The 26,289-nt window shown below is 48.9% G+C and overlaps 1 protein-coding gene across 1 annotated transcript in view; it reads right to left on the bottom strand.

The window, feature by feature from the left end:
- Positions 1–1,821: 1,821 nt before the first annotated feature.
- The window catches only part of bmp3 (bone morphogenetic protein 3), a 35,115-nt gene continuing 10,647 nt past the window's right edge, over positions 1,822–26,289 (bottom strand). Inside the window, exons 2-3 of the mRNA XM_085963416.1 lie at positions 6,216–7,120; positions 1,822–5,433 (exon numbers count right to left, since the gene is read on the bottom strand). Coding sequence (XP_085819542.1) covers positions 5,242–5,433; positions 6,216–7,120 — 1,097 coding nt within the window. The 3' untranslated portion in view covers positions 1,822–5,241. The remainder of the gene's footprint in view (positions 5,434–6,215; positions 7,121–26,289) is intronic.

Raw genomic sequence — 26,289 nt, 5'->3', positions numbered from 1 at the left:
AAAACCCCAAATTTGTTCAGTCACCAGAACCATTATTTCAAGGTTCCTATGATGAGCTTCTTAATGGCTCATGTAGAAGCATGGATCTCATTGAACCTGTGTTTACGGCAGGTGTATGTGGCTGTCGCACAGGTAGTCCTCGTCTCCAAGGAGTTTAGCTTGTACTTGTTGTGCATGGCCAAACTGTGGAGGAATAGTTGGCTGGAATTAGTGAACAGCATCATTGAAGCTGCCAGGAAAGCATGATCTGCATGATCTTGTGCAGATGGTCATAGATAAGTTGTACATTCATAGAGTAGAATCCTTTGTGATTCATAAGAGCTATGGTACTGTGAGCAGGAGCAGGCAGGATACAGGTGTGCAATTAATGATGCCCTCGACTTTGGAGAACCCTGCAAACTGCACAAACTTTCAGAGCCTATCCTGCTGTTTCTGGAAGTCCATGGGGAAAGGGATGAAGGTGCTGGCTGAGACTTGTATGGACTGCGGATTGGCTGATATTACTTGTGGCAGCATGGAATGTGCTGGAGACAAAAATGTTCGGGGCAAGTCTGTTGCTGCTCCTCTGGACAAGTGTTCATGTGCATTGCTTTATGGATTGCTCTTCTACAGGACTGTATAATACGCTTTCAATCAATCAACCTTTCTTTGATGAAAGCAAGTTTAATTTATGAGCCCTAGTTTTTTGAATAATCTTTATCACTCCTATCTGTCCACTCTCCAATGAAGCAATGTCCTCTTGAAGGCAGGATGGATTCAAGTTGTACACAGGGCAGCCTTACCAAGCAATAATGCAGAATTAAAATGATTTGTTTTGACTTGTAATGAAATGTGCTTGAGATGATCCCAACATTTGATTATCCTTTTGCCAGTAGCTTTACATTGATTTGAATGGTCAATAATCATCATTGCCAAATATTTATCCCTTCTACCTTTAGAAATGGACAGTCTCACGTTGTGAACATATTTGTCTGTCAATGTGGAAGACCTTAAATTTATCCACATTAAAATTTCTCTGCATTCTTTAACTCGTCGATTTAATTTGGCCACATCCCTTTTAGCGCTATCAATCTCCCCTAACACAAGTCACCTAGTGACATAATTTTATATAATCAACACGTTTTATAATATTAGAAATAATCTACTCTATATTAGGAACAACCTGAATTCCAAATACTTCACCAGCCAAATGTATAAGTACAGTAAAAACATTCTAATTCAGCTTTTAATCAGTTCGTAATAATGTTAGAGATTAACAAAAAAATGGCTAACCTGAAGACACAGTTGGATAAATGCACCACCACAGTATGGAACTGAGTCATACATATCAAGAAGGTCCAGGTTTAATCCCTGATCTGTACTGAGTTTGTTGATCTTAGCCAGGGCATTGGCGGGGCAGTACAGTTAGTCTCAGTGACATGAGGCTAAGATGAAGAAAGGAAGACTCAATTAGGGTTCTTGCTCTTGATATCCAGTGAGCTCTATTAGAAAATATGTGCATGTGGATGTTGAGTGGATCAATCTTGACTGTCATACTACCCTGCTGACACTCACTGTCAAGTGTCCATGGTATTGTACCCCAGTGTGAGTCAGTGCCTTCAGGGGAAGGGAAAATTAGAGAAGGAAAATTGCCTTTCAGAAAAATTAGAGAAATAAATTAGATTGAATAAGGTATAGGAATTAACTTTACAGAAACAGCAATATAGCTCTAACAGACAGAACAACAGTGAGAGAGAAAACAAGCAAGCTTTGTAAACCATACCTGGTGATCAGGGTTTAGTTCTGATAAAACATAGCAAGGAAATAATGGTGATTTTGTTAGTTACGTAACTAAATTTATTCATTTTCAAAGATTGTGAAGAAGGTTGCCATTAATGCAATAAAACACTATTCAATAAGAAAGCTCAGACATCAGTAGTGACAAGTGCCCTTCACAGTTTCATTTCAGATGCTTTGTAGTGTTCAGAATACTGAAGCTCATGTTATTACCTTCTGACAGTCTTTAATAAACATTACTGCAACCAAATGTTCAGAATACTGCAGCTCATGTTATTACCTTCTGACAGTCTTTAATAAACATTACTGCAGCCAAATGTTGAAACTGCAAAAAAGGGGAAAAAACTGCAGGCAAACATAAAATAAATTAAAAGAAGCTTTTCAACAGGGTTTCTTTCCATATACAAATATGTACTATTTAAAAACATATTGTACAATATTACATATCAACTAAATGTTTACAGGAAATTCTTTACAAATGAATGAAATTTAGATTTTTTTAAAATCTGCTGCAGCCAAATGCAAAGTAACACACTAACCAAAACACAGAGAAATGGAAAATATATTGCAATATATGTTGATAGACATACAAATGCACTTAATACAAAGCCATATAATTTCATCCATCCTTAAATATTGTTGTTTTATAGTCAAAGTTAACAATGAAAACATAATTAATTTTGTAACTTTTTAATAACGAAGAATTGAGGTTTTTTTAAGTTGGCAAAATCACTTCAGTTTTGAAAAAACAGAATGATAAACAGACAAACTGCTTCACAGATGCCTATATAATAATAATACATATATATATTAAAAAAGCATTTTTATAAGAGTAAAGCATGCTATTTGATTCATACTAGTTTAATGTAATATAAACTAGCCAAATTTGATGGAGGGAAAATGGGAAATATTCATTCAATTAACTTGTTTTTCAATTGGCAATTGATTTTGGCAATTTAATAAACATGTCTACTTTTGTAGCAACTCTAAGATAGAACTATATACAAAACCAGTATTAAAAGTACTCAATGCATTCAAATACGTACCTACTTAAATAGTGAAAATATATTTCAATTTTTTAAAATTATTGAAAAATTACATGGGTGATTACTTTTTCAGAAATGATTATAAAACCTCTGCCAAAATGTCTGATTATTGCATACTTATATAAAGAAATAAAGTTGTTTACTGTTACAAAATAAAGTGGTGAAAACAGTTGACACTGGATCTGGGGCTCATCTTTGGGATCAATGTGAGGGTAAACCCACCTAACAGACAATATGCATGGTTAGCATAGAAATAATATTGATAATCTAAGAGAGCAAGAGAATACCTCTATTGGACTACACACATTCCCATTAAAATATTAATGCTGTAAGGCACTATCCTCAATGGTCAATGTTAACAACTTTAATTCCTTAGTTCCAGTTCCACATAAAGGATTTGGCCAGACCATGGAGACCAAAGTCTTGCTTGGAGTTTCAGCCCATTTTACTTGAAGAAAATTAGTTCTGGACAAGACCTGGACTTTACTGCCTCTATCAAATATTTCTAGATTTGGACTGACAAGTGGAATGCAATAAGTTTCATCAAATCCTAATAACTCACACCTTTGAGTTCATTATCACTTAAATTTATCTTTACGCTAAAGAAATAAATGATATAAGACAGTGGTTTAAGACAAAGTTGGAGCCCAAGTTTAAATCCAACTAAGTGAAAATAAAACAAAAGGTGATGGAAGTTACCTATCGCTGCTGATTGTAAAATTTGCAATGAAAAAGACACACTGCCCATTTTAGAGACTTTAATTTTTTACATATGGAGAATGGAAATGTAACCTGGTGCTTTCTGAAAGGTAAGATGGAGTGCCATTACTGAGGTAACCTGCAAATACCAACAGCACTGCTCACCTGCATCATACCTGATGTAAAAATGTTTAGTAATTGCACCAGCGGCTAAATTTAAACCACATTTAATTCTCCAGCATCTTCAACCTCATCTTAATGATGAAATAAACATTTTATATTCTTTAAAAGTATATAGGTATGACATATTCATGAAAGACTTCCTTTTCATCTAGAAGTATATTACACAAATAAAGCAGCATATCTTAAGCATAATTAATGAAGGACATATTTTGTCTTTTTAAGCCTACTCCAGTCTGTTTCGTCTGAATTAGGGCTTAAATTATAGGAGATTTATTTGTTTGTAAATAAATGGTTGGTTAAACAATATGAAAGCTCTAGGTTATGGTGAACAATAGAACCATCAATGGAGCTAAACATGTATCAGTTTTGACTTGAGTAACAATTAATTGACTAACTTTGGAGCCAATTATATTTACTACTTTACTGCAAAGTACTTTGTTATGACTAGACCAATCCATTGACAGCAATGATTGTGTTGAGTAATTCTTGCAGATGTGATGGTCTTACATACTCTCCCTCATTGTTTTTTGATTTGGTATTAAGTGGGTCAATTCAGGAGGCAAGAGAATTGTGGCACCACGGTTTGCCTTTTGCTAATTGACCACAAATTTTGTTATCCCCAATTTGGTTACTGGAGCTAGCAAAGATCCGTTGGCATTAGTCCTGGCAGAGATGTCTCAGTTGGCCATTTGTAACTGGAATGAATACTTCTGAATCATTGCAGCTCTGCTAACTACTGAAGTTCCCTGGTTTGTTGTAGCTATATCTGACCTTTATTTAGCAGCTCCAGCAAACATCCTGTAACCCCCTGAATACTGGATTTCCTCGTCTGTTTGAAGCAAATGCTTTGTATCATGCAACATCTTCACAAACATTTTGCAGTAAAAAAAAAATTGCCGATTAATATTAAATAAAACATTGTGCACTGGACATATGAACTATTGTTGCAGTAAGGTATTTTAACAAATAAATTGATTATTTTTCTAATAATACATTTGTATTGATTCATATAGCTGCTTTACATTTCAAATTACTTAATTATTAAAATGAGTACTGCAATAAAATACAAAGGATAAAATACAATGCTCATCACACTCTGTGATTGTTTGGCCGGGTGGTTGGGGGGTGGGGGTGTGTGGGGGTGGGGTGGGGGCAGGGTGTAAGGGAGGGGGACATAAACCATATAACAGCCATGAAACACAGTATCTGTTGAAGTGCATTGGCAATTTGTATCAATTAGTCTTTAAGAATTTAAACAAAATCTACAATAAATGCCATTCTGTCTCAGAATCCTGAATTCCGGACACAGGCACTCTGCCACTTCCATTTGGTGTTGCTTCAGAAAGCTGCATCTTTAACGCAGGTGAATGGGTTTGTAAAAGAAAATGATAAATTATCTTTCAGTTCCTTTCATCTAAAGACACCATTCAGTTTTCATTTGTTGGAAGACTTCCTTTTGTCGTTCAGAATGAAAAAGAAAACAAAACAAAAATGTCAGCAGTGCAAACCCAGAATCAATGCGCACGCTCCCTTGGAGTTATCTGCAAGCACATGACTCCACTTTCATGTTTGGGTAGACCTTCAGGACTATATTCTTGTTTTCATCGATAAATAGGATGCTTAATGATGACATTTTCTCAGGCACACAGCATGGCTCTGGAATCCCTGGAACAACGCCCACTGCTCTCACTATACTCTGAATCGTAGCGTGGTTTGAAGGTCTTAATGACTAAAAGAAGAGGGGAAAGAATCATTTTACAGAAACACTTTCGAACATTGTTTATACTTCCATCTTTCTTACAGGTGACATCTAGTGAATAAAATAAATGTAGCAACTCCCAACATTTTGGTGGGCAAATAGAGTTAAGATACAGATCAGCCATGATCTAATTGAATAGCGGAACAGGCTCGAAGGGCTGAATGGCCTACTCTCGTTTCTATGTTCCTATGAACAAAATATTTTTGCAGGTTTGGGGTTCAGGTGTCTAGAGAAAAAGCCCTCTCCCCAGAAATTCACAGATTTTACAATGTAAATATATTTTTTTTAATTCCTTAAATGTATTATATGGTGTAATTTATACTATAGAACACTTTGGACAATGTTTCAACATTTACAAACTCAATTTGATGAAAATATGCACTATTTAATGTTGACGATCTTGTCTCACGAATGCTTAATGTGCCCCAATCAAATTCTCCCTCCTACTTTTACTGAGCCATTAACCTGTTTAAAATAAATAGGTTAATGCCACCATTAAAATAACAGAGAGACAAATTTGATAGAAATGGGTCAAACATTTGTACGATAATATCTCCGACTGTAAGCTTGAAGGACTGAATGGTCTTCCTCATCCGTACAGGTCTAATAAGGTCACTCCCATGTATCTCTTATTAGCTGGTTACAAAGTGACATTGGCATATGCTGGAGAGTAGGCTGCCTGTCAACTTCACATGGCATAGGGATTTCAAGAAAGAAAAAAATAACTTACTATTTCAAAAATGAGCACCCACCTTTAGCATTGGGAACTGGCAGGCACCTGCACAATAATAAGCATCAAAAGACTTGGGGGAGATTATCCACTCACTCCATCCAATGTCTGCAAAATCCACTTTCAGGTAACGACGGGCACAGTTTCTGGGCTCATTCCACTGTCTCCGTCTCGCCTTCCTCAATGTTTGCTCATCAAACTGAAGAGTCTGTGATTTCTGTCTGTTGCCTTTCCTCTGCTTTATCTTCCTCTGCCTGTTTGCTGGCCGAGGATGCAGCTTTTTATAAGGCCCCATTGCCTCCCATGCATCAGCCTCGTTGTACTGATACTCTGCACCAGGTAATTCATTGTTGTGCAAGGGCATGAGTAAGTTAGTCGACCGTTTCTTTCTCATTTCAAATGTCCTGTTTGCGGCACTGATTCCAAAACTCTGTATTTTGGTGACAACTGATCCCCGGCGTCTTTGAAGGGTGCTCACCACATTGTCCAGTTCTGAAATCGCAGAATCGTTTGCATACACCAAGATATAGGGTGAACGGTTTGAAAGCAACTGTTTCCAGAAAGTTGGACCAGACGACATGATCTCAATTCCAATCAAAAGGTCATCATTTGACTTTGCGTTGTTAACCACTCGTGTGATGTCTTTCCACTGCCAAGAGAGAAAGTCTCGGTAAAAAGTGGACGTATTTATCACATAGCGACCCAGAATTCTGGCATTATTGTCAGCAGTGGCAAAAACCCAGATTGAAAGATCAATGTTGACTTGTTTTCTGTGTAAACGACGACTGCAGCCCTTAGAGTAGGGGCAAATACTGCTGTTGTTTACAAGATCGGCTGCATAATAATGCAATGTGGCAGACAAAATGTCTTCAGATTTTGTCAGAGAGGTCAGATTAAAAATGTGCAGCTGCTTATTTCCAATCCACCCTATAATAATAACAAAACAACAAAAGATCAAATATCCTGTAGTGTCAAAGCATGCGCACAATAATATTGAAGCATTACATCATTTATGATACATTTAACTGCCCAATTCACATCAGGATCCTTTATGTCATGACTACACATTAACCTTCTGGGCTTCTGTTTCTATGTTGAGATCTTAATAAATATTATTCCACCTTAGTATGTTGGTGGACAACTAGTCTATTGGTAGGTGAAGATTAAAATCACTTTTTTAAATATTATGACGAGACATTATTAATTCAAATTTTAAAAATAAAATAAAATCATAACTTTTTTTCAAATGTTTTATTTTTCTAAAGTTGCACATTTGGATACTGAGGGCTACTCACTGCATAGGGGTGATCAGAATTCCAAACATGGCATTAGATGCCAACTTCTGACTTTGGCACCGTTAAATTGTCAGCAGTATTAAACATGTAGAGAAGTGGTAAGCTATAACCATTGTAAAGATTTTGTTATCAACCAAACCCACAATTTGTCCATTTAATGAATGTCGTTATAGCCAGCAGTACTTTTGCCTCTGAGTCAGAATGTTGAAGGTTGAAGCCCCACTCCAGGGTGTAGACATCCGTTGGCAATGGGCCTCAGACCTCGTTAATATTATTTGGGCACCTGCACACAGGCAGCTTGCCAATTTGAACAAAATGAATATCGGGCCACTTGCCTCACCAGCTGTGGCCTAAAGGTAAATCACGGGGCAGGTGTGGGGGGTGGTGGAGCGGCAACGGGAGAGGACGATCGGGATATTGTGGGGTTGGGGGACCACTCCTGCTCCTCCTGGCTCCACAGCAATGTTTTAAAAAAATATATTTTAAATATAAACTTACCTGTTGGTGCTGGCCGTTGCGTAGGACGCAGAGGCCGCAGAAGAATCATGAGTGGAGCAATTCCCCCGGGTTATTGGAGATGAGTTTCACAGAGGAATGCTTAAACAGGCGGTAGGCCCCCTCAGCAACATATGCAATGGGCCTAACGCCTGTTTTAGGTGGCCGCCCAAAGAATGGACCTGAAGATTATAGCAGTGGCCCGAATGCCATGCAGATTGGGCACGGGCCCTCCCACTGGTAACTTTGTCGCTGTTACGGCCATTGTGTAATGCATACCAATTTTTAGCCCCAGGACTCAAGCATATAGTCTAGGATGACATTCCAGTGTAGTGCAGAGGCATTGACATACTTCAGATGAAACGTGAAAACTGAGGCTCCGTGGGCTGAATTTTCACCTTAGCATCGGGATAGGTGCAGGGGGGTCCGTGTAGCAGGTTGCTATCCTGAACGTTCCATCAGTGCACTCTGCAGTCTCTTTTTAACTTAAGTACACCAATTGAGTTAGTCATACGGGTTTCCCGGCCAATTAACTGGAGCAGATCTGATAACATCACGGTTGACTCGAATTCAGCTCAGCTATTTAAAGGGGCAGTGGACAGATGAGATTTGAAGGTTGTTGGAGGTGGTCCAGAGATTGCTCTGAGAGTTAGCTGTTGCTGTGAGACAGACCAATTAGTTTGATGAGAAGGCTTAGCACTTTCTAAGCAAAGATGCAGGCTCACCGCCAAAAGGCTGCACCCAGGTTTACTGATTCCTCCCTGGCTGCTCCAGGGAGTGAGAGCCTGCAAGGAGGTACTATTTCCTGATGACGGGCAGAAGAGGCCAGCAGCTGAAAGAAAGAGGGCATGGCTGGAGATTGCCGAGGAAATGAGCAGCATGGGTATTGTGAGCTGCTCCTGGATCCAGTGCAGGAAGCGATTTAATGATCTCATGAGGTCAGGAAAGGTGAGTACAATGCCACATTCAACTACATCCTGATGTGCGTGTCACCCCAACCCCATCACTCTGCCTTCCCAAGCCTACTCCTGCACATCATTCCTCAAACCAACCCATCCCTCACTGACTATGAACCTACTCACATCCCCATCTGACTATGCACCACTGACACTCACCCTCATCCTAGTGCAATCATAGAATCATAGAAAGTAACACTACAGAAGGAGGCCATTCAGCAATGTCACGCCACTCCCTCATAGTCACCCTCTACAGATGTAGCCCATCCATTCCTTACACTCATTCCATGACTCTCACTCAAAGTTCTCTTGTTTCCCTCCTTGTAGAGGAGAGCACAGAACAACAGGGAAAGACCTCCAATCACCACTGCATTGACGCCATCAGAGGAGGAAGCACTCGACATAATCGGAGTTGCAGAGCTGCTGGCGGTGGGAGATGAGGAGAGGGGTGCTTCCCAGCAACCAGATGACAGAATTAAATATCATACAGCCACATGGCATACAACAGTCATTCATGGTGACATGTCAGCAGCCAGTGAAATATCATGATGTGCATAATGATAACTTACAACATTCTTATCATAACAGTTTTAATTCATCTCTTTACTCTCCCACAGGTCTATCAAGTGCCCCCTCCACTGTCCAGCCAGAGGAGGAAGATGACTCCTCAGAGGAAGCTACAGTCTCCGAGGGTGCACCGTCACACGACCCATGTGCGCCCAGCACCTACGCAGATATGCACATGTCCTGTGAGATAGAGCAGTGTTGTCACCTAGTGTGTCACACATCACAAGTGAGCAAGAGCAGATGGTGGAGACAGGGACAGCAATGGAAACTCCTCACCAGAGGGCACAGGACGCTCCCAGCTCTGCTCAGCTGGATGCAGATGCTGAACCTCGGGGGCCATCGACAAAGAGGCTGATTCTTGAGAAGCAGCAATAAATGCATGAAACTCTGGCAGCTTTTCCAGCCATGATGTGTGTGATTGTAGGGAGAATGGAGGAGTCCATCTCCAACATGAGCAGCACCATATCACAGGCGATGGCGACGATGTGCTGTTCCATGGAAAGAATGGCCACCTGCAGGGAGCAGCTAATGCGCCAGTCAAATGAAAACATGCTTGCTGTGAACAACAGCTTGCAGACTCTTTTGCAGTCATATCTAGGAGGGATACCAACATAGAATGGGCATTCATCACCCCACTGATGTGCAGCAAGATGCTCTCCAGCTCCTTGCTAGCAGGGAAGTGCAGGTGGCCCATGAGAGGGATGATGGTGAGAGGGGACATGGAAGTGGGGGCTCTGCTCAAAGCATTCACAATTCTCCCCCATTGCCTCCCCCCCAGTCCGAGCCCCACATGCTGCCTCGGATCCCGATGGCTGAGTCTGCCCCTGCACAGGTGCAGGAGAAGCAGTCTTTGGCGGGGCCCTCACAGACTCCAAAACCCACAGGACATCCACGAAAAGTGTCTAAGCAGTCAGAGCAGGGAAGTGAGCAGCCTGCCTCTACCTCTGCTGAAGAAACAGGGGTTGCACATTGTAGAAGCACTCGGAAAAGAAAAAAGATACAATCAGAGATGCACATGGATGTTTTCCAAGATGTTGCAGTGTTAAGTTTCAGTTCTATTTATAACTCACGTAAATTTATCTCTTTGCACCACTTTCCCATCTTGTCTATTTTTGCCTGCTACCTGGGAAGTGGCCTTGTAAGTTGGAGTGAATGGTAAGACATTACTTAAACTCGAGCAATGGGTGTGTGTGTGACAGGAATGGTTTGGTCATTTTCGGACTGCTTTGTGGTGGTGGTGGGTGGGGGGGCAGGTGGAAGTTGCTTCAGCATCTGGGTGCCATATGGGTGCACTGATGCAACTTTAAATCGGGCCATTATGGGGCCAACCTGGCCTCCTGGGCAGCAATGTGCGCTGCTGCTGGTGCCATCTCCACTTCAGGTTCCTCCTCCTCCTCTTCCTCCTCCACTTGTTCCACCTCCTCTTCCTGCTCCTCCTGATGTGATAGCCTGAGCCTCCTTTGGCATTGCTGCTCTGCGCCTTGCTCTTCCTGCAGCTCCAATCCTCATTGCTGCGCTATGTTGTGCAGCGTGCAGCAGATGGCGATCATTCTGGTGCATACTGAAGGGCTCCTCCAGATCTGTCAAGGCACCTGAAGCACATCATCAGCATCCCAATTGCTTGCTCTATTACAGATGGTTGTCATGTGGCTTTCATTGTAGTGCTCCTCAGTTTCATTACTTGGCCTCCTCAAGGGTGTCATGAGCCATGTCTTCAGTGGATAGCCCTTGTCTCCAAGTAGCCAGCCGGTAAGTCTGGTTGGAGGTGCAAAGAGCTGAGGGAGGGTGGATTAGTGCAGGATGAATGAGCCATGACAGCTCCCTGGGGATCTGGCACACACCTGCATGATGGTATTTTTGTGGTTGCAGATGAGCTGCCCATTGAGGGAATGGGAGCCCTTAGGGTTCATGAACAGTCGTGAGTGATCTGGGGGTGCCATGATGGGCACATGTGTGCAGTCGATGAGGCACTGCACCTTTGGGAGCCAGCCAGAGCCGCAAAACCAAGCGCCCGCTCAGTAACACTGGCTTCATCAGAGGCAAAGTGCACATAAGTGCCTGACTTTTGAAACATGGCATCGGTTACCTGGGTGATGCATCTGTGTGCAGCCAACTGCGAGAGCCTGCAAATGTCTGCTGCAGATCCCTGGAAAGAGCCCAGGGCTAAAAAGTTGAGGGTGGTGGTGACTTTGACAGCCATTGGTAAGACATGTCCACCAGGTCCACGTGGCAGGTCTTCTTTCAGCAAGCTACAAATGTCTGCCACAACCTGACGTGATAACCCGAGCCTCCTTTGGCATTGCTGCTCAGTCATGTCCAGGAAGCTCATCCTCTGCCTGTATACCCTGTGTTGGGGGTGTCGCCATCAGCGAGGTGCATCCCTGTGCTCATCCCCTCTCTCCTGTGGAGCAGCAGGTCAGTGAGGAGAAGGCTGCAGGTGTTGTTGCTGCTGCTGCTGGTGTTGTTGATGCTGGGGCTCATCTTGGTCTGACTCTGAGGTCCAAGGTGAAACAGCATAAGCAGCACCGTGCTGATCTGCTAGATGCCAGGTAAAGTGAAGATCAGAGGCACAATCCTCCAATGTAGTGAGAGTGATTTGCAATGTAGTGAGAGTGGCTTTCGAGGTTGCAGAATTCAACTACAAACTCCTGAAAGCAAATTCTCTGCAACAATAACATCAGCAAGAGCCTTTCCCTTAGGCAAGGAAGCAGGTGTGAGGTGTAAGTATTTATGATTATTTCAACTGTCAATTGTTCAACTAACACCTCTCACCTTGCTTTAACAGGCGAGTTTCAGGAACCCCATGAATTCCGTGCACAACCAGTAAAAGCTGAAACCTCAGGTTAAAAAGCCTCTTAATAGTCTGTTAACAAGCTCTTTAATACTTGAATGAGGTTGCTGGCCTCTCCCGAGCGTGTCACTGGCGCGCTGAGAAACACACTGGAGTGAAAGGCGGAAGTCAGTGGGATGAAGGCGTGTTCCCGACACGCTGTCAATTTCAGTGCTTTTAACAGCCCACCCGCTCGCAAACCCGCAGTCATTTCAAAGAGAAAATTCCGGCCCATGTGTTTGGTTTGATGGTTCAGGTGGATATTAAAGATCTTATGACATTATTTAAACCAGAACAGGAAGGTCATGGCCGATTCTTCCTTCAATCAAAATGGTCAAAAATGGATTAACTGTTTTGATGTGCCTCAATAAATCCGAGACTCGATGTTAGCGAAACAAAACAAGGCTTTTATTGACTTAGAAGGTAACACACAGAGGAGAATGTATCTTCCATCCAGAGGTCTGCCGTACTGGATGTGCTGCAGGCTGGGCCAGCTTACATAGGAGCCAGGTATGGGCGGAGCCCTACACACAGTACAATACAATGGAAATGAAACTGAAACCAACCACAGTCACAGGCAGAGAAATACTGATGAGTGATGAATGGAATATTTCATCACATTCACCCCTTCTATAGATTTAGTCTGTTCGGGGGTTTGATAGTCCTCTGCGACCGACATGGCTGTTGTGGTGCCGCGGGTGTCAGCTGGGTGTCCCCGGTGGCCTCCTGGGTCTCTGCCGGGGGTGCCGCCAGGGTTGTTGAAGGGGTAGTTGGTGGGGGTACCGTTGGTCGATGTTCTTCCGGGGGTGATGAAAGAGTAGTGGGTGGGTAAGAGTTGCTGTGGTCGTTGTTGCTGCTGTTGTCATGGTTGTTGTCGTTACCGGCTGGGGCGACGTCTGTTATGGACACGGTGTCCTCCCTTCCGTCGGCGTGCCGGACATACGCGTATTGGGGGTTGGCGTGGAGTAGGTGCACTGACTCCATGAGAGGGTCCGTCTTGTGGCCCCTCACATGCCTTCGCACGAATACCGGACCTGGGGTGGAGAGCCATGATGGCATGGATACGCCTGAGGTGGATTTCCGGGGAAAGACAAACATTCGCTCGTGAGGCGTGGCATTAGTGGCAGTACACAATAGCGACCGTATTGAATGGAGCACATCTGGGAGGACTTCCTGCCAGCGGGAGATAGGGAGGCCTTTGGTCCTTAGAGCTAGAGTGACTGCTTTCCATACTGTCCCGTTCTCTTGCTCCACTTGACCGTTACCCCGGGGTTTGTAGCTGGTGGTACGGCTCATGGCGATCCCCCTGGACAGCATGTACTGGCGTAGCTCTTCACTCATGAAGCACGCCCCCCTATCCGTATGGATGTAGCTCGGCATACCGAACAGGCAGAACAGGCTGTTGAGGCATTTAATGACCGTGGCGCTGGTCATGTCTGGGCAGGGGAAGGCGAATGGGAAACAAGAGTATTCGTCCACAATGTTCAGGAAGTAAACATTGCGGTCGACGGACGGGAGGGGGCCCTTGAAATCTAAGCTGAGCCGCTCAAAGGGCCGTGTAGCTTTGATTAAGTGGGCTCTATCTGGGCGGTAGAACCGAGGCTTGCACTCAGCGCAAGTGGAGCTTCCCCTGCCCAGACGACTCCCAAGAGCCCTGGAAAAGGTGCCTGGGTGGTTATTTTCTGTATTATTCCCAATGGGTCCCCAACTACTCCGACAGAAGCCCGCCCCCTCTTGAAAGCATCCTCTTTTTCCGCTCTCTGCTGAGGCCCATGCCGCCTTCAAAAGCATTAAGCAGGATTTTGAGCGGGGCCACGCTACAGCAGTGGACGAGAACACTCCCTTTCAAGGTGGAAAGTGATGCGTCTGACTTGGCCTTGGCGGCCACCCTCAACCAGCGGGGCGGCCAGTAGCTTTCTTCTCGAGGACCCTCCAAGGCCCAAGATCAGACACTCCTCCGTAGAAAAGGAGGGCCCAAGCCATCGTGAGTCTGGCGGCCTCCTTTTCTACGGAGGAGTGTCTGATCTTGGGCCCTTGGAGGGTCCTCGAGAAGAAAGCTACTGGCCGCCCCGCCTGGTTGAGGGTGGCCGCCAAGGCAAAGTCAGACGCATCACTTTCCACTTGAAAGGGAGTGTTCTCGTCCACTGCCTGTAGCGTGGCCCGCTCAATATCCTGCTTAATGCTTTTGAAGGCGGCATGGGCCTCAGCAGAGAGCGGAAAAGAGGATGCTTTCAAGAGGGGGCGGGCTTTGTCGGAGTAGTTGGGGACCCATTGGGAATAATAAGAAAATAACCCCAGGCACCTTTTCAGGGCTTTGGGAGTGTTGGGCAGGGGCAGCTCCCATAGGGGGCGCAATCGGTCGGGGTCTGGTCCGATTTCCCCATTCTCCACCACGCTGCCTAGTATGCAGAGGCGCGTGGTGTTGTAAACGCACTTGTCCTCGTTGTAGGTGAGGTTGAGTTTTTGTGCGGTTTTCAGGAACCTCTCGAGGTTCGAGTCGTGATCCTGCTGGTTGTGACCGCAGATGGTGACGTTGTCAAGGTAGGGGAAGGTTGCCTGCAAGTGGTGGTCATCGACCATGCGGTCCATCTCCCTCTGGAAGACCGAGACCCCATTCGTCACCCCAAAGGGGACTCTGAGGAATTGGTAGGGGCGTCCGTTCGCCTCGAAGGCGGTGTACGGGCGGTCCTCTGGTCTGATAGGGAGCTGGTGGTACGCTGACTTGAGGTCGATGGTGGAGAACACCCGGTATTGGGCGATTTGGTTCACCATTTCTGATATGCGGGGTAGCGGGTAGGCGTCTAGTTGGGTGTACCTGTTGATCGTTTGGCTATAGTCGATCACCATCCATTTCTTCTCGCTACCCCTTACCACCACCACTTGGGCGCACCACGGGCTATTGCTGCGTTCAATAATGCGCTCTTTCTGGAGCCTGTCTACCTCGGTCGCGATAAACCGCCTGTCCTCCCAGCTGTACCTCCTGCTTTTGGTCGCTATTGGCCGGCAGTTAGGGGTAAGGTTCGCGAATAGCAAAGGCGGCTTTACCTTCAGGGTAGCCAGACCGCACACTGTGAGGGGCGGCTGGGACCCACCGTAATTGAGCATGATGCTTTGGTGGCAGCACTGGAAATCCAGGCCCAAGATCACGCTCGCACATAGATTCTTCATGATTAATACTTTAAAATTATCGTATACAGTTCCGTTAACGGACAATTGTACCGTGCAGTAACCCATAATGGTCGATGTCTGGGTTTTATCAGCCATAGAGATGGTACCCCGAGTAGGGACCACCTTTAGGGAGAGTTGTTGTACCAGTTCAGGGTGGATAAAACTCTCCGTGCTTCCACTGTCAATTAAACATTTAACCCTGCACCCATTTACCTCGATGTCCACCATTGATTTGGATAGCGGGTGCGGCCTGGTCTGGTCCACTGTGACCGATGCCACTGTAGGGCCCTGATCGAGACAAGATGGCGTCCACGCTGTCTGCTCACAAGATGGCGGACCCCACGAGGTCGGGCAAGATGGCGTCCAAGATGGCTGCTCCCACGGCGCACACGCGGCGGTGGCGGGTTTTCTGGCGGGGTTCCCTCTGCACACCGTCCCGAAGTGCCCCTTCTTACCGCACTTAAAGCAGGTGGTGCCTTTCGCCGGGCACAGGTTTCTGGTGTGCTTCGGCTGCCCGCAGAAGTAGCAGTTGGGTCCCCGACGCGTCGCGGCTGTCGTAGGGCTTCTGGGGGGAGAGCGGGGCCCCGACGGTGTCGGGCTGCCGGGCGGGGAAGATGCCTTCCAAGGTGGCGGCGCCCTTGGTGCACACGTGGCGGCGTGGATGGCGCGGGCTGAAGAGTAGGCGTCCGAGTTTCTCTGGGCCACATCCAGGGATCGTGCTGTGTCCGCAGCCTGGTTCAGGTCCAATCCCGTTTTTTCCAGCAGTCTCTGCCGGATGTAAGTGGAGCTGAGGCCTGTGATAAAGGCATCGCGAACAAGCTCGTCAGTGTACACTGCGGCTTTTACATCTTGGCACTTGCAGTCTTTGCCAAGCGTTTTCAGGGTGCCTAGGAACTCCTCCACCGATTCCCCAGGTCGCTGTGCGCGAGTAGCGAGCAGATGCCTAGCATACACCTCATTCGTAGGCTGCTGGTAATGCGCCTTTAAGATGTCGCAGGCGGCCGGGTACGTGTCGGCGTCTTGGATGAGGGGGTAAACCCGGTGGCTTACCCAATTCCGCAGAATTCCGAGTTTCATACTCGCAGCGTCCGTAGCGTCTTTGACGGCTGCGGAATTGTCCAGGAAGAATTCCATACACATAAACCAGTATCCGAAGCATGCCGATGCGTCCGAAGCATGCTGGTCCAAATCCAAACATTCGGGTTTCAAGAGTTGATCCATTGTGTTGAAAATTAAGTCAATAAAATTGATGTGCCTCAATAAATCCGAGACTCGATGTTAGCGAAACAAAACAAGGCTTTTATTGACTTAGAAGGTAACACACAGAGGAGAATGTATCTTCCATCCAGAGGTCTGCCGTACTGGATGTGCTGCAGGCTGGGCCAGCTTACATAGGAGCCAGGTATGGGCGGAGCCCTACACACAGTACAATACAATGGAAATGAAACTGAAACCAACCACAGTCACAGGCAGAGAAATACTGATGAGTGATGAATGGAATATTTCATCACATGTTTCATTGCTGTTTGTGGAATCCTGATGTGTGCAAAATGGTTGCAATGTTTGACTTCATGATAAGAGACACTTCCATTGTCTCTGAAGTGAATTGAGACATTTCTGCAAGATGTGATGAAGTGATGTAAACATCTAACTGAGGAAACTTTTGCAGCTGAGAATCTACGTTTTTTCCCTCTCTTCACACACGATGGTGCTGTTGAGCTATTCACAATGGGCTGGTGGAATTACTGTTAGATTCAAATTCAGTCGGGTGTTGGTCTGCCAGTTACCAACAATAATTAACTAATTTACAGATTTATTTGTCCTGTAATAAAGTTGTAAGTTGCTTAAACAGAGAAATATGTTAAAACATTATAAAGTTGGAAGAGATAAACAAATAGATTTTTTGATCAGGCAACTTGTCTTTCTTAAAAGAATACTGTAAAGTTCATGGGGAATGCTGTAGATTTTAGATAAAAATGATTCTCAGAATCATTTATAATTAAACTGAAAGACCCTGCTGCTTTCCAGTTACAGCAGGAGATCGGGAACATTCCCCACTAAAGAGTTGCCGGCCCATCTTGTGTGAAGAGAGGGGAAGAAAACGTAGATTCTCAGCTGCAAAAGTTTCCTCAGTTAGATGTTTACAGCACTTCATCACATCTCGCAGAAATGTCTCAATGCACTTCAGAGCCAATGAATCACTTCAAAGTGCAGTGACTTATTATGTAGTCAACTTTCATAATCTCTTCAAGGTAACCTAAGGGCCCAGATGATTTATATGTCCCAGTCTGCCACCATAACAAATGGGAATTCGAGCTGCTGGAATTGTTGTCCCACTAATCCTGTCCTAATTTCCGGGGCCCGAGGCATTTGCGTTAATCGGTCTGGCACCTGAGCCATTTGTGGCGGAGCTTGGTGCCCATCTGAAGGCTTTGCCATGTCATTAAAGAATCGGTTAGGCCAGATTAAAACTGCAGGAATATTAAACAAAGTAACCCATTTTCAAATAGGCTGGCTTCCCTTTGTCCTAGGGATAACAACCTTTTATATTGTCAGGGGCCCCACTTCTGCCACGATCAGATCCTGGCAAGCACATAAGCAGTGCATTGAGGACAACCAAGGTGGGATTTGTGGGAATTTGGGTAGATGACATCATCCCAATAGTCCCACCTCTTTTACTGACACCCACACGGAAGAGGGTGGGCCCATGTCCACACCCCTAATTTTAGTGCAAACTCTGATGGGTGCAAAATGGGGCAGAGATCCCAATTTCCATCCCGTCTGCCCCAGATATGATGTAATTATGCCAAAATATATGCAGCTATTCAGGTTCAAGTTTCTGATGCATTACTATGTATGCATATATACACTACCCATACACAATGATAAAATGTATGATTGAATTAAATTAAACTTAAGTGGACTAATTATGTATAGCAATAAATTATTTACCATTTAATGTCATAGAAGCTGTTGGTACAAAAGAAATGAGCGCTGTGCTACAGCATCTATATATATATAAAAAAAGGATCGATCTGTCTGTCTGTCTGTCTGTCTGTGTGTATGTCTGGGCATCACTCAAAAGTTATAGAGCGTACCGACACATATGTTATATCAAAAGAAAGCTTATGATTAGGGGAGCGTCATAGGCATATTTAATTTTTGGTCAGACAAAAATTGTTCGGACAGTATAAAAAACATCAAAAAACGGCAAAATTCCGCTCATTAGCGGTTGACCAATCCTACCGCTTATTAGCGTTGAGTGACGTGATGGTTGACCAATCATGGGGGGCGTTTCATGGCGTTTGTGGGCGGGGCCTAATCCTTCAAACTGCCGTTGCTGTGGTGAGTGGCGGCCATTAAAGACCCCAGAAAATGCTGGAAAAACTCAGCAGGTCAGGCAACATCGTGACCTGCTGAGTTTTTCCAGCATTTTCTGTTGTTATTTCGGATTTCCAGCATCTCCAGTATTTTGCTATCCTGCGGCCGTTCTTAGTTTGGCCGTGTTGCTAACAGGTGAGGAGGGTGTTTGTTCTTCACGTTCGGCAGCGGGCTGCAGCGCGAACTCAGCTCGGGTGACTCCAGCCGGGCCTCAGGCGCTACGCCGCCTACGGTGTCTCCGGGGCGGCGCGCCGCAGTGGGAGCTCATCAGCGGGAGCTCAGCTCAGGTGAGTCGGGCTGGGCCTGAGGCACTAGGGAGGGAGAGGGGAGGGAGGGAGAGAGAGGAAAGGAGGGAGAGACAGGGGGGCGGGAGAGAGAGAGTGGGAAGGAGGGAGAGAGGGAGGGAGAGGAGAGAGGGGGCAGGAGGGAGAGAGGGAGGGAGAGGAGAGGGAGAGAGAGGGAGAGGGGAGGGAGGGAGAGAGAGAGAGGGAGGGAGAGGAGAGAGGGAAGGAGAGGAGAAGGGGAGAGGGAGAGAGGGGAGGGAGGGAGAGAGAGGGAGGGAGAGCGAGCGGGGAGGGAGGGGGAGAGAGAGGGAGAGGGGAGAGAGAGGGGCAGGGAGAGAGAGGGGAGAGAGAGGGGCAGGGGAGAGGGAGAGGGGCAGGGGAGAGAGAGAGGGGCAAGGGGAGAGAGAGAGGGGCAGGGAGAGAGAGAGAGGGGAGAGAGAGAGGGGGAGGGAGAGAGAGGGGGAGGGAGAGAGAGAGGGTGAAGGAGGGAAAGAGTGAAGGGGTGGGAGAGGGAGGGGGAGCTCGCCTTCTTCCTCCAGGCTAATCCTGAACTAAATCCACCAGTCTCTCTCTCTCTCTCTTCCCCCCAGTCTCTCTCTTCCCCCAGTCTCTCCCTCCCCAGTCTCTCTCCCCCCCAGTCTCTCTCTCTCTCTCTCTCTCCCCCAGTCTCTCTCTCCCCCAGTCTCTCTCTCCCCCCCAGCCTCTCTCTCCCCCCTGTCTCTCTCTTCTCCCCTGTCTCTCTCTCTCTCTCTCTCTTCCCCCCAGTCTCTCTCTCTCTCTCCCCATCTCTCTCTTCTCCCCCAGTCTCTCTCGCTCTCTCTCTTCCCCGTCTCTCTCTTCTCCCCCCAGTCTCTCTCTCTCGCTCCCCCCCAGTCTCTCTCTCCGTTTTCCCCCCAGTCTCTCTCTCTCTCTCGCTCCCCGTCTCTCTCTCGCTCCCCCCAGTCTCTCTCTCTCTCTCCCCAGTCTCTCTCTCTCCCTCCCCCCAGTCTCTCTCTCTCTCTCTCCCCCCCAGTCTCTCTCTCTCTCTCTCTCCCCCCCAGTCTCTATCTCTCTCTCTCTTCTCCCCCCAGTCTCTCTCTCCTTCCCCCCTCTCTCTCCTTCCCCCTCTCTCTCTCTCTCCTTCCTCTCTCTCTCTCTCTTTCCCCCTCTCTCTCTCTCCTTCCCCCTCTCTCTCTCTCTTCCTCTCTCTCTCACTTTCCCCCTCTCTCTCTCTCCTTCCCCCCTCTCTCTCTCTCTACCCATCTCTTTCTTCTCCCCCAGTCTCTCTCTCTCTCCCCCCAGTCTCTCTCTCTGTCTTCCCCCCAGTCTGTCTCTCTCTCTCGCTCTCCCGTCTCTCTCTCTCTTCCCCAGTCTCTCTCTCTCTCTCTCCCCCAGTCTCTCTCTCTCTCCCCCAGTCTCTCTCTCTCTCCCCAGTCTCTCTCTCTCCCCCCCAGTCTCTCTCTCTCCCCAGTCTCTCTCTCTCTCCCCCCAGTCTCTCTCTCTCTCTCCCCGTCTCTCTCTCTCCTTCCCACTCTCTCTCTCTTTCTCTCTCTCTCCTTACCCCCCTCTCTCCTTCCCCCTCTCTCTCTCTCTCCTTCCCCCTTTGTCTCTCTCTCCTTCCCCCTCTCTCTTTCCCTCTCTCTCTCTTTCTCCTTCCCACACAGACAGACAGACAGACAAACTCTTTTATATATATAAAAATTATTTCTACTTTTTTCATAACGACATGCCCTCAAAAAACCCTCGGCACCGCCGCCACTCCAGCTATCTATATATATAAAAGGATACATCTGTCTGTCTGTCATTCCGTCTGTCTGTTTGTCTGTCTGTCTGTATTGTATAAACTCGAAAGTTATAGAGCGTACCTACACGTGTGTTACATCGAAAGAAAGCTTACGACTCCAGAATCGTCATAAGCATATTTATGTTTCAGCGAGACAAAAATTGCGCCCGCGGTATCCAAAAACTTTCAACATTCTGCTCATTATCCGCTCATTAGCATCGAGTGACGTCGAGGTCGACCAATCGTACGGTCGAGCGACCCGACGGTCGACCAATCGCTGCGTGGCGGGGGCGGGGGCGGGTTCCTGGCGCTTGCGGGCGAGCCTGCCTAGAGTCGAGTGACGGGACGATTGACCAATCCTACGCTTCGGTGACCTGACAGTCGACCAATCGGTGCGTGTGTGGGCGGGCCTTATCGTTCTGAACCGAGGTGAGTCGCCGCCATCTTGATTCCAAACTTTTCATTTCTTTTTCCCGCTTTCTGCGTCTTTAAAAAAAAAGTTGCTTTTAAAACACATATTGTTTTTAAAAAAGTTAATTACTTTCTAAATCTTTTATCTAATCTCATTAATTTTCCTACCTTTCCCCGTTTTTGCAGGTAGGCCTCGAAGCCTGGGCGTCTGTTGCCAGCCATGCTGGACCCTAGGCAATTGTTTTGTGGCAAGCTCCTCCCACCCCTCACCCCCCACCCCCCCCACCCCACTGGGCCCGATTCCAAACCAGCGGCCAGCCATCTTGGTAAAGGCTGGCTGGGCTCACTGCAACCTCCTCGCGCTTCATTCGGGGGGGCGGGGCTCGGGAGGGGAGGGGGAGCGGAGAGGGTTGCCCCGGCAACCGGGCTCGCCAACCGCAATCGACCGCTCAGGCCCAGGCCCGGAGATCGGGAGGCAGAGAGGGGAGGAGGGTTACCAAGGCAACAGGCCCGGCCAGCCGCAATCGGCCGTCTCAGGCCCAGGCCCGGAGATCAGGAGGCGGAGAGGGGAGGAGGGTTACCAAGGCAACCGGGCCCGGCCAGCTGCAATCGGCCGTCTCAGGCCCGGTCTCGGGAGGGCAGGGCTCGGGCTCACCGGGGCGCTGCGCTCGGCATGTCAGTGAGTGGGGCGGCACAGAGCTCAGCAGAGCCATCGCCTGCAGTGGGGAGAGGGTCTGCTGGCTCCCCCACTCCCTTTCTCCCCCCCTGCTTCCCCCACCTCCTCCACCCCTCCCCTCTCCCCCACCCCTCCCCTCTCCCCCACCCCTCCCCTCTCCCCCTCCCCTCCTTCTCCCACTCCCCCTCCCCTCCCCTTCCCTCCCTCCCCTCCCCTCCCCCCTTCCTCCCCCTCCCTCCCCCTCCCCTTCCTACCCCCCTCCCCTTCCTCCCCTCCCCTCCCCTCCCTCCCCCCTCCCTCCCCCCCTTCCTCCCCCTCCCCTTCCCCCCTCCCCTTCCCCCCTCCCCCCTCCCCTCCAGCTCCCCTCCCCCTCCCCTTCCCCTTCCCCCCAGTCGCGCTCTCTCTTCCCCCTTCCCCTTCCCCTTCCCCCCTTCCCCCCTTCTGCTTCCCCCCCTTCCCCACCTCCTTCCCCCCTTCCCCCCTCCTTCCCCCCCATCCTCCTTCCCCCCACTCCTCCTTCCCCCCCCTCCTTCCCCCCCTCCTTCCCCTTCCCAGTTGCTCTCTCTCTTCCCCCCCAGTCGCTCTCTCTCTTCCCCCCCAGTCACTCTCTCTCTTCCCCCCCCAGTCGCTCTCTCTCTTCCCCCCCAGTCGCTCTCTCTCTTCCCCCCCGTCACTCTCTCTCTTCCCCCCAGTCGCTCTCTCTCTTCCCGCTCAGTCGCTCTCTCTCTTCCCCCCAGTCGCTCTCTCTCTTCCCCCCCAGTCGCTCTCTCTCTTCCCCCCAAGTCGCTCTCTCTCTTCCCCCCCAGTCGCTCTCTCTCTTCCAACAACAACATGCCCTCAAAAAAAGCCTCGGCACTGCCGGCACTCCAGCTAGTCTATATATATAAAAGGATCTGTCTGTCTGTCTGTCTGTCTGTCTGGGCATCACTCAAAAGTTATAGAGCGTTCCTACACATATATTATATCAAAAGAAAGTTTATGATTAGGGAGTGTCATAGGCATATTTACTTTTTGGTCAGACAAAAATTGTTCAGACAGTATACAAGAAACGTTCAAAAAACAGCATAATTCCGCTCATTGCGGTTGACCAATCCTCCCGCTCATTAGCGTTGAGTGACATGAAGGTTGACCAATCCTACGGAGGGAGCGCGCTGCATCATGGGGGGCGTTTCATGGCATGTGTGGGTGGGGCCTAATCTTTCAAACTGCCGTTAATTCGGCATCTTTACCTCAGCTTTTAGTTTTATTCACATTTTAACAGCTGCCACCTTCCTGTTCTATATGGCTTAATGCCAGATCATGTAGTGCAGTTGTCTTCTTAGCTATGGGGTGCTTAAAAACCTGAACTTTAATACAGGGAACTAAGGAAAAGAACAAATTAATTCAGTTTTAAATAATATTTAGGAACAGTTAGAAATGAAGTGATCCATTTCAAGTATGAAGGAACTCAGTTGTCTTCCAGGGAAGGTCTCTCCACCTTGTGGAGCTGGAGGCCCCAGCCGGGGACTCGGGCTTTCCCCCCCTCGGCCCGGTCCTCGGCTCCGATTGCGGCCGCGGGCCGGGGACTCGGTCTTTCCTCCCCTCAGCCCGGTCCCGGGGCTTGCCTCCGTTTGCGGCCGGAGACTCGGGCTTTCCCCCCCTGCGGCCCGGTCCCGGGGCTTGGCTCCGTTTGCGGCCGTGGGCCGGGGACTCGGGCTTTCTCCCCCTCGGCCCGGTCCTGGGGCTCAGCTCCGTTTGCGGCCGCGGGCCGGGGACTCGGGCTTTCATTGGTCCCGGGGCTCGGCTCCGTTTGCGGCCGCGGGCCGAGGACTCGGCTTTTCCCCCCCTCGGCCCGGTACCAGGGCTCGGCTCCATTTGCGGCCGTGGGCCAGGGACTTGGGCTTTCCCCCCCTCGGCCCGGTCCCGGGGCTCGGCTCCGTTTGCGGCCGCGGGTCGGCCCGGTCCTGGGCTCGGCTCCGTTTGCGGCCGCGGACTCGGGCTTTCCCCCCCTCGGCCCGGTCCCTGGGCTTGGCTCCGTTTGCGGCCACGGGTCGGCCCGGTCCCGGGGCTCAGCTCCGTTTGCGGCCGCGGGCCGGGGACTCGGGCTTTCCCCCCCCCTCGGCCCAGTCCCAGGGCTCCGTTTGCGGCCGTGGGCCGGGGGCTCGGGCTTTCCCCCCCTCGGCCCGGTCCCGGGGCTCGGCTCTGTTTGCGGCCGGGGACTCGGCCTTTCCCCCCCCTCATTCGGGTCCCGGGGCTCGGCTCAGTGTCCCAGCACCGATAACCACGTGACACCCCCGCCCGGGTATCACCCTACTCGGTCCGCTCTCAGTGTCCCAGCACCAAGAACCACGTGACTCCCCACCCCGCCCACGGGGTTCACCTACTCGGTCCGCTCTCAGTGTCCCAGCCCAGCAACTGCCGGAGGGAGTCTGGCAAACCCGGCTCCGAGAACCACGTGACACCCCGCCCCACCCCCCGCCCATGGGGTTCACCCTACTCGGTCCGCTCTCAGTGTTCCAGCCCGGGGAGGGAGGGAGCGGGCGGGCGAAAGTGATCACGTGCTCTTTCTCCAATGGTTTTGTTTGATTTCAAACTCTGGCGTGCTCCCTGTCTCTCGCTCCCTGTTTCTCGCGTGCTGCCCACTCGCGCTCTTGCTTTTTCCCGCCTTCCCCGCCCCAATGGCCGGCCATTGGCAAACCACCGCCATCTTTCCTGTGGCAGCTCATTGAAGCTCTCTCCGCTTTGCATTTTTATTTTGGAATTAACTGTCACTTTTCTTCTCCAGCAATAATAGTGCACTTTTTTTTAAATGGCTTTCTCCTTCAAAAATCTGAAGTAGTGTCTGAAACAAGCCCAAGGTGTTTTTTTCCCCCCCTTTCATTTGAAGTTTCATCCACATTTGTTCAATTTCTAAATCTGGTAGCCTTTGACACAAGACATTGGCTCTCAGATGACTGGTAAGAGTGGTAGGGGGGGTTTTGTTGTTGTTGAGAGAAACAGTGAGGTGAATTGCCAACCTCATTAGTGGTTGACCAATCAGGGGAGTGTCATAGGCATATTACTTTTAAAAAATGTACAAAAAACGGACAAAATCCGCTCAATAGCGGTTGACCAATCAGGGGAGTGTCATAGGCATATTTACTTTTAAAAAATGTTCAAAAAATGGTCTAAATCCGCTCATTAGCGGTTGACCAATCCTACCGCTCATTAGCGTTGAGTGGACGTGATGGTTGACCAATCCTACGGGGGAAGCGCGGTGCGTCACGGGGGGTGTTTCATGCGTGTGTGGGCGGGGCCTGGGTTAGGTACAGAGTAAAGCTCCCTCTACATTGGCCCATCAAACACTCCCAGGGCAGCGACAGCACTGGTTAGATACCGAGTAAAGCTCCCTCTACTGTCCCATCAAACACCCGAGATCCCGGGGGAGAGGGAAGCAAGCAGGTGAGCGCAAGATAAACTGCCTACCCCTTCCCCGCGGTTTCAACCGTGCGTCCCGAGAGCCCAGGGGAGAGGGAAGCGAGCAGGTGAGCGGCGTCGCACCGGGGGCTCCGGGTCACCAAGTCGGGATTTTAATTCTCCATCCCTCACTCTCTCCTTCCCTCTCTCTCCTCTCTCTCTCTCCTCTTCCCTCTCTCTCTCTCTCTCTCCTCTTCCCTCTCTCTCGCTCTCTCCTCTTCCCTCTCTCTCTCTCTCTCCTCTTCCCTCTCTCTCTTGCCATTAGTGCGGGACCGGGCAAACCAGGGCTTTCCAACGAGCCATCCCTGACCTAAATCGGACACGGGAGTCCTGAGCGAAAGGCCTTCCACTGCCGCCCGGCCAACCGGGTCCAAAGGCCGCCTGGTTAAACATGAGGCACCCCGGGCTCGCTTCTGAGCGATGGGCACCCGGCCTCCCGGTGTCGGATATACTCCGTTCTGGTACCGAGGTGAGCTGGAGGGAGAGGAGAGGGGGAGAAGGAGAGAGAGGGAGAGGGAGGGAGGGAGAGAGAGGGAAGGGAGAGAGAGAGGGAGAGGAGAGAGAGAGAGTGGGGAGGGAGGAGAGAGAGAGAGGGCAGGGAGAGAGGAGGAGAGGGGAAGGGAGAGAGAGAGGGAAGAGGAGAGAGAGAGAGAGAGAGAGGAAGGGAGAGAGGCGTGAGAGGAGAGAGAGGAGAGGAGTGAGGAGGGAGATAGAGAGAGAGAGGAAGAGCACCCCGGGGGAGAGGGGCTGGACGCAGAGCCCGGCGGTTGAGAGAGAGGGCGGCCGCCATTTGTGAGGTCGGCGGGAAGTTGAATTGCGCGGCCGAAGGAAGGAAG

Source organism: Somniosus microcephalus, chromosome 2 (genome assembly GCF_052327205.1).
Source record: "Somniosus microcephalus isolate GS21.2 chromosome 2, FLI_Smic_1.0, whole genome shotgun sequence".
Lineage (NCBI taxonomy): Eukaryota > Metazoa > Chordata > Chondrichthyes > Squaliformes > Somniosidae > Somniosus > Somniosus microcephalus.
The sequence above is the reverse complement of the archived record's forward strand: the minus strand, read 5'-3'. Positions and strand labels throughout refer to the sequence as shown.